Source organism: Delphinapterus leucas, chromosome 1, assembly GCF_059928025.1.
Source record: "Delphinapterus leucas isolate spDelLeu-1000000601 "Yukka" chromosome 1, BTC_Dleu_Yukka2, whole genome shotgun sequence".
NCBI lineage: Eukaryota > Metazoa > Chordata > Mammalia > Artiodactyla > Monodontidae > Delphinapterus > Delphinapterus leucas.
In genome coordinates, this window is record NC_143129.1 from 27,651,387 (window position 1) to 27,667,249 (window position 15,863).

Here is a 15,863-nt window from a genome sequence, read left to right on the forward strand (position 1 = left end):
CTTTTTCCGGCCTTGGGCACCGGCACCGCGCAGGACAGGCCGCAAGGAGCTGGGACTTGCAGGAACTCGGTCTCAGCCGGTCGCCGAGTCACAGAATCTCAGAACCCCCAGCCAGTGAGCCGCGGAATCCCGTCCACCGCTGGGGCCTCCGCCCGGCCTGCCACGCTCCGGGGCGGGCGTGGTGGTGGTTGGGGCCGGAGGGGCGGGGCCTCGAGGCTCCGCCCCGGTCAGCGACTGCTCTCCGGCTCCGCAGCAGCCAGCTGACACCAGTCGCGGAGCCGTCGCCTTCGCTTTCATCTCCGCCTCAGCTTCGGAGGATCCCGGCCAGGAGCGAGAGCCGGCAGCTGGCTCGCAAGCCGCCGCCGCCATGGGGAACCGCGTTTCGCGGGAAGACTTCGAGTGGGTCTACACCGACCAGCCCCACGCCACTCGGCGCCAGGAGATCCTGGGTGAGGTCCGGGCCCGCGCCCCGTTATGTGCGTGCGCGGCCTCCCGCCACCGGGACGCGCCCGAGGCCGGTTAAGAGTCGACTCTCTGCCGCGTCCCGCCGCCCCGGCCGCCTGGCCTCGCGGGAAAAGCCGGGGGAGGCGCTGGGCCGGAGCGGGAGGGAGGGAGGGATCCCCGCGCTCCCCCGTCCCACCGCGTGGCCCCGGCCCTTCGGCTGGGAGGCGCAGGCGCGCCCCCAAGCGCGGGCGTGCGGTCGAGGCCAGGGTTTGCTCAGAGCCGAGTCCCCGCGACTAGGCCACCCTGGGGTAGATCCTCTCGCTTGGAGATTCTCGTGCCGCCGGTCGGCACCGTTTCTTCTCCGTCCCCGTCTCCGTCCTCCTCCTCCCCCCTCCTCCTCCTCTCCCTCTCCCGGTAGCCGGCCCCGGCAGAGCCAGGCTGCGAGCGTGTGCGCGGCAGGGCGTGGTCCTGGAGCATCTGGCGGCCCACGCGCGGGGCGCGCTGACGTTGGTCAGCGCCAGCCGGTCATCCTGCCGCCGGCGGCTGCCGCTTTGGGCCGGGGAGGGAGCTCGTGGTACCCGACCCATTTGACCGCAGGGGCTTCTCGGGCCGGAAAGGTAAGCGTTCCAGGGTCCGGATCCTGCTGCGCTCACGGTGTTCTCATTGATCCTCGCAACGAGGCTCATGCAAGAAGGGCAGATTCATATATATTTTTCATCCATCCCAGTTTTGTGGACGAAAAGGCTGAAGTATGGAAGACTTGCCAAGATTAGCCTTTTGGTCCCCTGACTGCTAGTTTAGGGCCTTTACACCAGGTTAACTAGGCCTTATTCAACTCTCTAGACGTGTAAGGCGTTCAGCTATTTGCAGCTTCTACATTATATAGAGAATTCTCTCATCTCTTCCAGGGTACTCTTAATGGTAAGCTAGGCATTGTGTTGAGTGCTTTACAAACATTACACAATTTAATCCTCCCAGTAATTAGGTAGGTGTTATTCCTGTTTTAAAGATGAAGTAAGAGTGAATAAGTAAATGTTAGAGGGGAGTTCTGATCTGGGTTAGATTACCTTCAAAGCATTGCTTTTAACCTCTTTGCTATTGTTTCAAAGATCTGGAAACTAGTGGGTGGTAAATTGAATAGGAGGAATTCTTTCTCATACACAGTATTCCCCTAGTTTTTTTTCTCTGCATCCATTTGTGCGGTGAAAAGAAAAATCAAGCCCCTGATTTTTGTTGGGTAAGTTAGAAATTTCATGTTTTCACAAAAAGAAAGGAGTTAACCCTTTAAAAACTTTCATGGTCGAGCAGACCCTTCAGAGTTGTCTCTTGGACTAGAGTTCACCTTCTCCAGGTTGCCTGCCTCCTGAATAAAGCAACCTTTCCTTTCCAGCCAATACTTGTCTCTTGAGTTCCGCAAACAGCGGAACCAGAGTTTGGTAGCATGTGGTCACAGATCTAGTAAATGGAGGAATCTAGATTTAAACCCATATCCTTCTGACACTAGGGACTATTTTACACTGTAATAGAACTTTATAAATTGTTTAAAAAAAAAAGAGTTAGTAGATCCCTTTGAAATGGATTTGTTAAAATTGAATCAGTAAGTTAGGAGCTTGAACCTTTATAGTTGCTATTAAGGGTATACTTTTAAGAGAGTTTGGTTCTTGGATGCTTTCCTTTTTATTTTTAATCAAAATGTGTATTTTGCAAATCACACATAGGAGATAGCATATGGTACATTTTATCTATGCCTGATCAATACATTACATAAGAATAATCTGGTATCCACGCTATAAAAACCAACTCCTGAATACTGGAACTTAGCTATCTATTTAAAATTCAGAAAATCAAGGAAGTCAAAAGGTGCTTGTTCATGCTTATCTCAACACTGAACCTTTTTTCCACAAACTTATCATCACTGGACCGTTTCACTTGGAAAGTAGAAGGACTACATATTTCTCAATGAAAACGTCATTTTCCCTGCTGGTGTAAATAAATACTGCTCAGTGTTCCATCTCAGGGGTGGAGATGGAATACCGTCAGGAAAGATAAAAATCTGGAGACTTGTTTAAATTATACTTAAATGGTGAGATATTTCTCAAATGTATCAGGTTTTGGGGGAGAGAGAGGCACCAGAGAACATGGATATGTTGTTTAACAACCACCATCTGTATGCTAAATTTACAAAATTTATGTACGAAATTAATGAAGGCTAGGAACTAGACCATTATTAGTGGGTCAGATAATCACAAGAAATGCTCCTTTTACTGCTGTACTTCCACAGTGAAACAGCATTTTTTTAACAGCCTTATTAAAATATAATTCACAAACTATAAAGTTTATCCTTTTTTTTTTTGGCCATGCCACAGGGCATGTGGGATCTTAATTCCCCAACTAGGGATCAAACCCGTTCCCCCTGCACTGGAAGCGCAGTCTTAACCACTGGACCGCCAGGGAAGTCCTGAAAGTTGACCCATTTAAAGTGTACAATTCAGTGAGTTTTTATAGTGTATTCACAGAGTTTTAAACTATCACTACAATCTAATTTTATAAAGTTTTTGTCACCCTAAAAAGAAACCCTGTACTCATAAGCAGTCTCCATATCTTCCAGTCCTGGGCAACCACTAATCTTTCTGTTTTTATAGATTGCTTATTCTGGATGTTTCTTATGAATGAAATCATAAAATATTTGGTCTTTTGTGACTGACTTCTTTCACTTTGCATAATGTTTTCAAGGTTCACCCATGTTGTAGCATGTATCAGTACTCAGATCCTTTTTGTAAGTTTTGTGTTTGGTGTAAGACAGAGGTCCAGTTTTATTCTTCTGCACATGGATGACCAGTTTTTCCAGCACCATTTGTTGAAAAGACTATTCTTTCCCCCCATTTAATTATATTGGCATGCTAGTATTGATTTTTATATACTATTACAGCTTTGCAAAAATTTGGTACAGAATTACTTGGAGGAAGTTGATTTGTCTGAGAAAAATGTGCCATCTTTGTTTCATGATTTTAGTGTAACTACGAAGTGTGTGTTATCTTCTATCCCTTGTCAGACGTGTGAATTTAATCTAGTTTTATGTAAGGTAAAAATGCTGGAGCTCTAAACAGAAATAACACATTTTAATACAAAAGATTTATTACTTATCCACCAATGAATTAAACACTTGTTTGGAGGACTGCTCAAAATGCCCATATTTTCATGAATGACTTATTTGAGTTTTTCATTTATCCCAGGGTAATTAGTTTTAGACTCAGACCTATTGAGTAATGAATAATCAAAAAGTAACCCTCAAAAGGATTATTTTTTTTTGGCCTATTGCCTACAAAATTGTTAACATTGATGAAATGAACTAATACCAACAAAGATGAGAGGTTAGGGAGTGGAGACAGAAGAGGGGAAAGGAAAGAAACAAGAATAATTACCTCGAATTAACACTACCTTTATTTCTTATATATAAAACTAGACTTAAATAACTTCCTGTCTTGCATTTTAAGCTTTTATTGAATTCTTCATTTCACCTTTAGAGAAAAGAGGGTGAAGCTGCTCTTCTTTTTTCTGAATCTTTTCAAGAACACTCTGAAAGACCTGTCCCAAGAAAAAGGTCCTTCTTCCTTTTGCTGTCCTGGGTCAAACATACTTGACAACACACAAAACAAAAGATGTTCATTATATCTGGGCTTCCATCTCTGGAGCGCCGGGATACAGAGAAGAATCTGCATTTGCCTGTAGGAACACTTGCCTGAAATGCAGAGGTTTTTATTACTGGCCCTTTCCATAATACTTGGATATTTGCATGTGAATTCAACAAATAATCTAACACAGATTAGTATTGTTCAGTTCTAACACAAAAAGAAAGAAAGAAGGGGGCGTGGTGTTGTGAATCCATAGAGTTCTTTGGAAATTACCCTAATTTCCAGGTGACTAGAAAAAGTCTACATTGGCAAAAATTTACATATCTAAATGTCTAAAAATAGGAAAATGGTTAGAAGTTACAACTGGCAACTAGAAGTGATTTAGTCATTAAAAAGGAAATTATGAAATCTAAGTCTATAATATAGTATATATAATATGTATATATTATATATGAGTATATTGCATATATAGTATATTGTATATATATTACATAAAAGTATATTGTAATAGTCTGTAATCTGCCAGACACATAGGTTTACCAGATTATGATTACCACTTTGTCAAACTTATAAATTTAATATACAAAAAATTGTTAGGAGTGAAAAGGCAACTAGATAACATGAAATCTTTACTCATTTGTGACTATCTTTCTGTTATTGTGGAGAGTCTAGATTTTGAGCCTTATTTTTTTCCGCATAAATTCTCAATTTGTTGTGACATAGTATTTAGTAACTTTACCGTTGAATACACTCCTTCCCTGTAGTAGACAAATATTTGATAAAGTCTCTAATAGAGGGCATATAATGACTTGGAAAAAGAAAAAAATTAATCCATGTGTTAATGTAATTGATGTTAGTTTAATTACAATTGCAGAACTATTGTGCACTTTTCTCAGTCTCTGAGTTTTTGTTTGTTTTTTTCCCTTACAGCAAAGTATCCAGAGATAAAATCCTTAATGAAACCTGATTCCAACTTGATATGGATTGTAATTTTGATGGTTCTCACTCAGTTTGTTGCATTTTACTTAGTGAAGGACTTGGACTGGAAATGGGTCCTATTTTGGGCATATGCCTTTGGCAGCTGCATTAATCATTCAACGACTCTGGCTATTCATGAAGTTTCCCACAATAGTGCCTTTGGCCAATGCAAACCTATGTGGAATCGTTGGTTTGGAATATTTGCTAATCTCCCTATTGGTGTTCCATATTCAATTTCCTTTAAGAGGTATCACATGGATCATCATCGATACCTCGGTGGTGATGGCATCGATGTGGATATTCCAACTGATTTTGAAGGCTGGTTCTTCTGTACCACTTTCAGAAAGTTTATCTGGGTTATTCTTCAACCTCTCTTTTATGCTTTTCGGCCTCTGTTCATCAACCCCAAACCAATTTCTTATCTGGAAATCATCAATACTGTGATCCAGATCACTTTTGACGTTGCGATTTACTACGTTTTGGGAATTAAATCTTTAGTCTACATGTTGGCGGCAACCTTACTTGGCCTAGGTTTGCACCCAATCTCTGGACATTTTATAGCTGAACATTACATGTTCTTAAAAGGACATGAAACTTACTCATACTATGGGCCTCTGAATTTACTCACCTTCAATGTGGGTTACCATAATGAACACCATGACTTCCCCAACATTCCCGGAAAAAGCCTTCCCCTGGTAAGTAAAGGATTTGATACATGTTCTAATTTCTGATGGTTATATGATCAAAATTACTTTTGACGTGCTCATTTAAAATGGAATCTAGTATATTTTGTCCATCTAGGCTGTTCATCAAAGAAAACAGCAAGAGTCCAAGTCCTGAGTTGACCAGCCTAAATTTACAAAGAGTTCACTGTCCTGGATCCCTAAGCCTAGCGGTAACACGTCTGGTTTAGAATGTTGAGGGATCTGCAAAATTGGCTAACGTGTAAAGTAATTCAGAAATAGAGAATGAATTCCCTCTGTGAAGGGAGCAAAAGTTCACATAACCTTTATCACTGTTAAACTGAATACACTTAGCTAAGGTTTGTGTTGGTTTGTTGTGAAATACAGAGGTCCTACATAATTGCTCTGCAAAATAAGTGAACTTCAGTTTCCAGTACCACAGACTTCCCACAGGTAGGGACCATCTGTTTCCTGTCACATAGACTTTCAGTGTGTCGTTTGTGGAGTAAATGAAAGACAGCACATTGACACTCATCCTTTCACCCTTCCCAAAACAGGATGATCCTCTCCAAACTTCAGTTGTATTTCTGATGAGTTCTCTTATTAGACTTGCCATCCTCAGAATGGATAACTTTTACAATTCCATTACCAAAAAAATGTTTCTGTAATTCTAAAAAGGGGAAGTGGTATGATGTGTAATATCAGGGTTTTTTGATTTTTTTTTTTTTAGCTGTGATATAAGGGAACCATAGCCAGGTATTTTATGCTATCATATCCACCCAACCAAATTTTATAGATTTCCTCTTCAGTTTTTAAATGTTGACTGTCTGCAGACTCGTATACAACATGACAATGAAATACAACGTTTGATTATTGATTGGATTGCCAATTGAGTAAAGAAAGATCTAGAAAGGACATTGAGTTAGTGGGGAAATTTTGAATCTGGACCGTGTGATACATAATACTGTGTCATTGTTAAATTTCTTGGGTGTGGTAATGGTATTATGGTCTTGTCGGGGAATGTCCTCGTTCTTAGGAGATAACGTGTAGAATATTTAGGGGTGAAGAATTCGGGGTTAGTTTTCATATAATGTCTGCAGCTTTCTTTCGTCAAAGAAAGAGCAAAGTATGTGGTGGCCGTGACATAGTGTCAGTTGGTGGACCTAGGTGAAGGGCATATGGGTGTTGGTTTTTCTGTTCTTTCAACTTTCCTGTCGGTTTTACATTTTTCAAAATAAAATGGGGGAAAGCACCACACAACTGGCCGAAGACAGCTTTGAAACGGTGTAATGTGGTGCTAGTGCAGCTACTTTGTGTCATTGTGGCCTGAAGAGTGCAGCCCACCTTTGCTTGCCTCTTCCCTGACTAGGACAGTATATTTTTATATTTTAAGAGGTTATGGTTTAAGGAGAAAGCCAGTCCCCTTCGGAGCAAAATAATTAATTTTTTCCAATATAAACCACATACTTTGACTTGTAATTTTCTTGAACAGTCCCTGAACTGTTCAGCTCAAACATTACTTGACCTAAGGCCCATGGTTCATCAGTGAGTATTGAGTTCCCACTCCATTCCACACTGTTTTCCTGTTGCTTAGCTAAACTAACAAACGTTCTCAGAGTTCTCTTGAGTCTTCCTTTTCCGGCTTTTTCTATGGTGTATACCAAGGAGTATCTTGTTCTACAGTTGTTGTGCTGCAATAGTTATGTTGCATATAACTGTCACATGGTTAGTTAACAGGTATGTATAGCAAGGTTTCTTTTAACAGCTTTATTGAGATGTAACTCATAGATACAATTCATCCATTTAAAATTTAATGGTTTTTAGATTGTTCAGAGTTGTACAACCATCGCTGTAATCAATTTTAGAATATTCTTATCACAATAACAAGATTCTTTAATTTTTTCTATGTTTTTCATGCTGTCTCTCTTCAACATCTTGGATTCTGTGTTTTTGTTTTCCTTTGGGATTTATTAGGGTAGTTTTTGTACATTTTGTTGAAGCCACAGAATTTTTTCTCACTCAGCAGTAACTAGTTTTGCTTGCTCATCACACTGGCAGTAATTTTTTTAAAAGACGTTCTCAACTTGAGATGGCTGAATCGCACACTTGATAAGTGATTAATTTCTAACTGGCATGCCACAATAATTGATCAGTATTTGTAGGTTCCTTAATGGCAGGGGATCAAGTGGTGCCTTTAAACCCTACGGTGGCGGCCATGCAGTACAACACTTAAAAAGCAGCAAGCTGACTGGATTGCAAGTATTTGTTGTTAAAGATTCCAGCTGCCAACTTTTACAAGTAAACCAGTATATTTAGTCCCTCAGAGCTTGCTGGAACGTCATTAACTCTAGAGGATCAAGTATATGTTACTGCTGAAATGTAAGCTGCTTTTTGTTTAGAATTCCCCAAGCTGCTGCTTTTATTTATTTATTTATTTGAGAGGGAGGCGGGAGAAAGTCTCATGGTTTCTCCTGAGTGTGTGTGTCGGACGTTCATCTGTCATCTGTAATAGGACTCAGCACTCACTCATCTTGCTGTATTTTCCCTTCCAGGTGAGGAGGATAGCAGCTGAGTACTATGAGAGCCTCCACCACTACAATTCCTGGATAAAAGTACTGTATGATTTTGTGACGGATGATACAATAAGTCCCTATTCGAGGGTGAAGAGGCATCAAAAAGGCAGCGTGGTTCTGGAGTAAATGTCATTAAGGCCAAAGGAATTCCTCTCTGAAACTCCAGAATAGCTGAGAAAGTGGAATTTTTACTAAAAAGACCAGCGACGTTTAGAAGCTGCCCTCGTACAAATTCGAAGTCTGATCTTCATGGTATCAAGAAGCTAATCTGGCTGTAAACAGTCAGCCTATCTGTGCAGCATTCAGCTTTACTCACAGGAAACTTGTTCACTGTATTACCACTGTGGTGGATGTTTTCACTTAGGTCTGACACTTCGTAAGCATATCATAAAAAAATGGCTTTTCAAAAGCTATTTCTAGTATGTTGTTTTCACTATAAGGATTTACTTTATTAAAACATCTAATAAACTGAGCTGTTGATCACAATAAATAGTGTGTATCATATTTTTTTTAAATTTTACTGTCTTTACACTATAACCAGAGTACTGGGGGTGAGCTTACTTTAAAATTTAAAGAGGCCTGGAACTATCTTTCACTGCAAGCCGAACGACTCATTTTTACTTTTTTCTGTTGTAGCAATACATGGAACCTAAATTAGTGCTGAGTCCTGCACAGCCTATTCATAAGTCAAGACATTACTGAATTGAATCACATAGAACCTTCAACTTCCTTTTCAGATGCGTGGACTCTCAAATTAGAAGCAACTCAGCTAACTGATCAAGAGTTTCTTGTCATTTCGTTTCAGCGGAAGCTGGTTGGGTCTGATGGTAGATGGTTGGTGTCAAGTAGCCAGTATCGAGGGCTGTTAGGCCGGCAGTCCTGGTTACCTGAAACGTGTCATTTGGGTTAATTTAGTGTAAGATGGTGAACTATTTTTTTAATCTTTTTTTTTTTTTTTTTTGGCCGGGCTGCACAGCATGCGGCATCTTCCCCTGACCAGGGATCGAACCCTGTGCCCCCTGCAGTGCGCGCTCAGAGGAGTCTTAACCACTGGACTGCCAGGGATGTCCCTGGTGAACTATTTTAAAGTAGTCCATGGTATCAAAAAATCAAATAGTCTACAGTTTGTACATAACACCAACCCTCTGTCATCCTGAATACGAGATATTATAAAATTCTCTTATAATTCCCAGCTGTATTGCAGTTTCACATGCTGGTGGTGAAGAGCACAGTGCTCGTCCTCAGAAGGATTGGGTTTTCACAGACGTAATTTGGGGAGACAGAGTACTTTGCTTTCCCTTCCCTATCCTCTTGCCTGGGAAAATTCCTACTGTCTTCGAACTATTGCTTAATGACCCTTTGCTTTAACGTTTAGAGTGACAACAGAACCAACTTTATAGTTCAGATATACGGGCTCAGTCAGTAAAAGTATCTGTGAAACCTCCCCTTGGGTTTGACACTAACTGAGCCCTCCACTCACTCCCCTTTGCTGTAGAACTTCAGTCAGTGGCTCAGCTGCCTTCCAAGTGCTGAAAACCCCCAGCTCTGCCAGCTCAGCCCCCTCTCAGTTCCATTTCCTTCCTGGTCCGTAGACGGGGGTGCCTCATTTTCCTTCCCAAAACTTGCCAGTTCTGCTTACATGACCTCTTGCCTGACGGAGGGTTCAGCCTTCTAGCGGTCTCCAGGCCAGTCTAGCTTCCATCTGCCAGCTTGGGCCATTCTATCTGTCACTGGCGGTGACTTCCAAAGAGAGACCTACGAATCAGGGCGGTAGGAAGGCTGGGTAGCAGAGCCTTGAAGGCACAAGGATAGGTCCTGAGACACGGTTCAGTAGCTTTGCACGAGTTCTCCCTTCTGCCTGGATTCCCTTTCCCCATTCCTGGTCTGGGTCCTTCGGGATCACACCAGTATTTGGTAGCCCATCCCTCTCGCCAGCAGGTCAGGTGCCGCTTTTTGGACTCTCCAACCAGTGTTTATTTATCTCATTCATGGTCCACATACTATTTTGTAAATACACTTTGTTTTCCCCTGAGGCTGTAATTTCTTAAGGGCAGGGATGACCTTTTATTTCTCTGTTCCCCAACGCTAACAAGAACAGTGCTTGGCTCAAAGTAAGTGCTTAATGAATGGAGAGAGACCAACAGAGGCTATCCTTAAACTTGAGAAGCTTTTCATTGAGAAGCTTTTCATTGAAAACAGAAACAAGGGCTTCCCTGGTGGCGCAGTGGTTAAGAATCCACCTGCCAATGCAGGGGACACGGGTTCGAGCCCTGGTCCAGGAAGATCCCACATGCCGCAGAGCAGCTAAGCCCGTGCACCACAACTACGGAACCTGCGCTCTAGAGCCCGCAAGCCACAACTACTGAGCCCGCGCACCTAGAGCCCGTGCTCCGCAACAAGAGAAGCCACCACAATGAGAAGCCCGTGCGCCGCAACGAAGAGTAGCCCCCGCTCGCCGCAACTAGAGAAAGCCCGCGTGCAGCAATGAAGACCCAACGCAGCCAAAAATTAATTAAAAAAAAAAAAAAAGATGGAGGGCATTTGAATAACCTTTAAGTTAGTGTGTATTCAGTCCACTGAACACTGTGGCCATTTATTGAGAATTCTTATTCACTGAGCCCTGAACTAAGTTTATGCATTATCTTATTTCATTCTCAGTATGTCTGTGATGTAGGTAGTACTATTAATATCTTCATTTTATAGCCGAGAAGACAGGCTCAGAGAGTAGCTGGCTCAAGGTCACACTTAGTGAGTTGCAGAGACAGGATCTGAGATTGAGACAGTGACTTCAGAGCCCAGACTCTTGACCGTGCTTCACAGGGCTTGTCTAATGAGCCTAGTCCTGCAACGGGAGTGGGAAGGAAAACATAGTTCCCATGCATTACCAGATGTGCTTTCGTTACACTGTCTTGTCCATCCCTTCCTGTGTGCCAGCAGTTCTGGCTAGATCTCTGGGGGTTTTTGACTTAACGATCTAAAATTCTTTATTTTCTTTTAAGAGGTCAGCTTTTTATTGAACATAATACAAAGGAGATTTAATCAAAAAGACCAAAGCCTATGCCATTGTCAGACTCCTCAGAGCCTTCTTTCTTTGCTCCCATTTTGTCCTCCATCGGGGCAGGACCTCCTGCTGGGCAGGGCCACTAGCCCTAGGCTGCAGATAAGTGTCTTGGTGTTGACATTGGCCAGGGCCTTTGCAAACAAACCTGGCCAGAAAGGTTCGACATTCACACTGGCTGCTTTAATGAGGGCGTTGATCATACCCTACGTTAGTGTCATCTCATCCTCCTGCAAGATAAGGGTTGGGTAGATGCAGGTGAGCTTGGAGACGGAGGCTGTGGAGGGGTGTGTGCTGAGTGGGCGGCTGCCAGGTACAGGTGCCCCCAGAAATGAGGGCCTCACTTCAACACTGCCTTAGCTTCCTTGGAAAGATCAAGCATTTTAGCAGAAGCTGAGGAAACAGCCCATCTAAATTCTAATATGAAACACTAAGGTTTAAATCCAAAGTAAAAATGCACTTACTTATTCATTCTACAGGTACTTGGCCAGGCACTGCATTAGGCAGAGAGGATGCAAAGACAAATCATGGTCCCCAGTTAAGGAGCTGATGCTCTAGTGCTGGGATATGCAAATGGAATCAGAATTCAGTAATAAAGCCATTTGGGCTTCCCTGCTGGCGCAGTGGTTAAGAATCTGTCTGCCAATGCAGGGGACACGGGTTCAAGCCCTGGTCCGGGAAGATCCCACATGCCGCGGACCAACTGTGTGCCACAACTACTGAGCCTGCGCTCTAGAGCCCGCGAGCCACGACTGCTGAGCCTGCGTGCCACAACTACTGAAGCCCGCGCACCTAGAGCCCGTGCTCCAGAACAAGAGAAGCCACTGCAATGAAAAGCCTGTGCACCGCAATGAAGAGTAGCCCCCGCTCGACGCAACTTGAGAAAGCCCGCGTGCAGCAACGAAGACCCAACACAGCCAAAACTAAATAAATACAATAAATTAAAAAAAGAAAAAAAAAAAGGGCTTCCCTGGTGGCACAGTTGTTGAGAGTCCACCTGCCGATGCAGGGGAGTTCATGCCCCGGTCTGGGAAGGTCCCACATACCGCGGAGCGGCTGGGCCCGTGAGCCATGGCCGCTGAGCCTGCGCGTCCGGAGCCTGTGCTCTGCAACGGGAGAGGCCACAACAGTGAGAGGCCCGTGTACCGCAAAAAAAAAAAAAAAGAAAAAAAAAAAAAAAGCCATTTGCAGCAACATGGATGGACCCAGAGATTATCATACTAAGTGAAGTAAGTCAGAGAAAGACAAACATCGTATTATATCACTTATATGTGGGATCTAATATAAAAATGATACAAATGGGACTTCCCTGGTCCAGTGGCTAAGAATCCGCCTTCCAATGCAGGGGATGTGGGTTCCATCCCTAGTCAGGGAACTAAGATCCCACATGCCGCAGAGCAACTAAGCCCGTGCACCACAACTAGAGAGAAGCCCGTGTGCTACAATGAAAGATCCCGCGTGCCGCAATTAAGACCTGGCACAGCCAAAAATAAATAAATAAATATTTTTAAATAAATAAAAATTGTGAATCACTTTGTTGTATACCTGAAACTTACATGGTATTAAAAAAATAATACGAATGAACTTTTCTACAAAACAGACTCACAGATCTCGAAATAAAATTTATGGTTACCAAAGGGGAAATGTGAGGGGAAGCAATAAATTAGGAGATTGGGATTAACATACACACACTACTGTATATAAAATAGATGACTAACAAGGAGCTACTGTGTAGCACAGGGACCTCTACTCAATACTCTGTAATTGGGAAAAATCACTTTGCTGTACACCTGAAACATACACAACATTGTAAGTCAACTGTACTCCAATAAAATTTTTTTTAAAAAGAAAGAATTCAGTAACAAAGGACTCAGTGCCTTACATAGGAGAGCCACGACGTGGCTGGAACTGAATGGAGGGCACAAAACAGTGCCGCTGATCAGTGTCTGAACTCTGCCAGACTGTCCCCACGGGCTCGCATTTTAATCCATGTTGGCCTGGGGGAGAGAGATACCATATCCCACATGCTCACATGAAGACACGGAGGTTCCAAGAGATCAGCGTGAGGGTGTGCGCTGCAAGCAGCGGGGCTGTCCACGCCTGTGCTCTTGCTGTTCCACTGGCACAGCTGACTCAGAAGTTACTTTGCTTGGATAAGGAGGGAAATGTGTTATTTCTTGTCTTCTTAGGAAAACTCTCCAGGAGCCTTAGTCATTTGAAATGAAGCAAGGATAGTCTGACCCTAGGGCTGGGAAGGCCCTGAAAAATCTTTACCCTCAGAAACCCAACAGCACTAAACCCCTGAGACCGTCTCGGTGTATCTGATTCTGAGCTAGGACAAGGATGAGGGTGGCACCTGCAACGGGGGCTCAGAGTGGAGGAGAGGTGGCAGCAGAGACCTGAAGACATCAAAGCCAGAGATCCCCACCGGCCTGAGGGTGAGGTCTGCGATGGGGATTAGCAAAACAGAGTGTGGTAACAACCCAGGGAGGGTCCCCGTTGGAAAAAGGAGCAGGATTTGACAACAGAAGGATATGCAGGTCAGAGCATGCCAGTACTTTTTGGTTGGAAAATTGATGACATGGTAGAGGAAGAAGAAGAATGGGGAGCGTCATCTGAAAATGGAGTTTGTTTTCGCCGAATTTAATCCAAATTGGCAGATGGTTCATAAAGCAAATAACTGGACCCAGCAGAGGGGAAGCTTTCAGATGCTGACAAGTGAATGCATCGCTGCTGCTCAGAGGTAGCTGCTATAACAGGCGTGTGTGAACTGGCACACAAAGATCAAAAGGAAGGGGTCCGAGGGGGTCTGGGGCACACACTTAGAATTTTCTTCAAAAGACAGAACCCAAAGAAACCCAGGCAGCATTTCTAGAGTTAAGAGTGGATTACGTGGACTTCCCTGCTGGCACAGTGGTTAAGAATCCACCTGCCAATGCAGAAGACATGGGTTCGATTCCTGGTCTGGGAAGATCCCACATGCCGCGGAGCAACTAAGCCCGCAAGCCACAACTACTGAGCCAGCGTGCCTGGAGCCCGTGCTCCACAACAATAGAAACCACCACAATGAGAAGCCCGTGCGCTGCAAACGAAGAGTAGCCCCGCTCGCCACAACTAGAGAAAGCCCACGTGCAGCAATGAAGACCCAAACACAGCAAAAACAAAAAAGAAAAGAAAAAAAGAGGGGATTACGTGTTACCAGGCACACATCCCTGTATTTGTAATCCTCAGCAAAGGCACAGAATCGTTGCATCATGAAATGACCTGGAGGAATAGAGTTGTCGTCAATGTTGGGTTCCTTGTAGCTCAGCAATTCACTAATCCAAGGAGGGCCACTAATATTCCTCCCCTGTGAGGTCATTATGCAAGGCTGCTGGAACAGGCCCTTGGACCCAGAGTAACCCTTCATTGGTCAAAAAGGGAAGGGGATAGTCCTTTGTTTCGCAGTGGTTGAAGCCTGCAATTTCCTTCCCACTTATGAGCTGAGATTTTTTTGGCACATGGAGGGTAGGGTTGAGGTTTCCAGCTCCCTGAACAGCAGTCTCCGATCTTAGCCATAACCACACATCTTTTTTTTTTTTTTACAATTTTGCAAGCAAATTTTATTTATTTTTAAAAGTTTTATTGGAGTATAGTTGATTTAATAACTACACGTCTTGACAACTGGTTTCCCCTCCAGGCTGGGCCTTAAGTGTGCCAGAAAGTGGTTCTTTTCTGCTGTTGTCTTGAGTGAAAGCACTTTCATATCACCTTTCCATGCTTGGTCATGTCTGTTTCAGCGCTGACAATGAAAGTGCTGGCCTAACCAGCCAGGCTTCTAAACCCTGCATGTCCCCTTGGTTCCGTGCACACCCGACCAAGTGCCCCCGCTGGGGTCGCCGCTTTCTCTTCACAGGCTCAGAAGTAAATCTGGTAGCTCACCCACTGCACTTGACTTTAACGACTTTTAGAGTTGAAAACAACTGCAGATTCTAATTCAAACTCTGCCATCCCTCGATTTCGTAAAAGAAAGTTTTTCATCTCCAGCTACCTTCTCAAAAACAGATAAATAAAAGCAAGAGGATTCACCAAAAATCAACTCTGAATGACAGATTCATCAAATTCCTGAAGATTTCATTCTTTCCCTTCAGAGTACCCGATTCCCTCTGGGGTCCCAGCCCAGGGCCACCAGACAAGCTGGGTCTAAAGCAGTTTGACCAGAGCTGTTTGTTTCCACCAGAGGGAGGAGCTGGGCCAGAGGAAAGGGCAAAAGTCAAATTCCAAAAACCTCCTTAGTCCTTTGGGAACTGAGTTGGCCTTTAGCTAACTGATCTAGAGTCCCTGATTCTCTTCCTTTGTAGAGTCAGGAGATTTCTCAAACTATGTGTGAGATTCCTCCGCCCCTGAGCTCTCGGGCCAGGCTCCCTGGGAGGTGCCTGGGTGGACTCCGATGGTCTCACTCATCCCTTTGATCCCCTTGTTGTCTCCTTTCTTAAAGGATCAGAGATAAGAGTGA

The 15,863-nt window shown here is 43.7% G+C and overlaps 2 protein-coding genes and 1 pseudogene across 3 annotated transcripts in view; 1 reads left to right on the forward strand and 2 right to left on the reverse strand.

The window, feature by feature from the left end:
* TP53BP2 (tumor protein p53 binding protein 2) overlaps positions 1–353 on the reverse strand; it is a 196,895-nt gene extending 196,542 nt beyond the window's left edge. The window contains exon 1 of the mRNA XM_089917456.1: positions 1–353. The gene's annotated coding sequence lies outside the window, so the exon portion shown is untranslated.
* On the forward strand, positions 221–8,800 carry DEGS1 (delta 4-desaturase, sphingolipid 1). Of its 2 annotated transcripts, none has more exons than XM_022579299.3 (3): positions 221–449; positions 5,007–5,749; positions 8,290–8,800. In XM_022579299.3, exons 1-3 carry the CDS (start codon positions 368–370, stop codon positions 8,434–8,436), a joined length of 972 nt encoding a protein of 323 aa, XP_022435007.2. In that variant the 5' UTR covers positions 221–367; the 3' UTR covers positions 8,437–8,800. The 2 variants fall into 2 exon arrangements, with proteins under 2 accessions (XP_022435007.2, XP_022435008.2); XM_022579300.3 differs by lacking the exon at positions 221–449 and adding an exon at positions 863–1,061.
* Positions 5,110–15,863, reverse strand: part of LOC111177398 (large ribosomal subunit protein P1 pseudogene) — a 24,788-nt pseudogene continuing 14,034 nt past the window's right edge.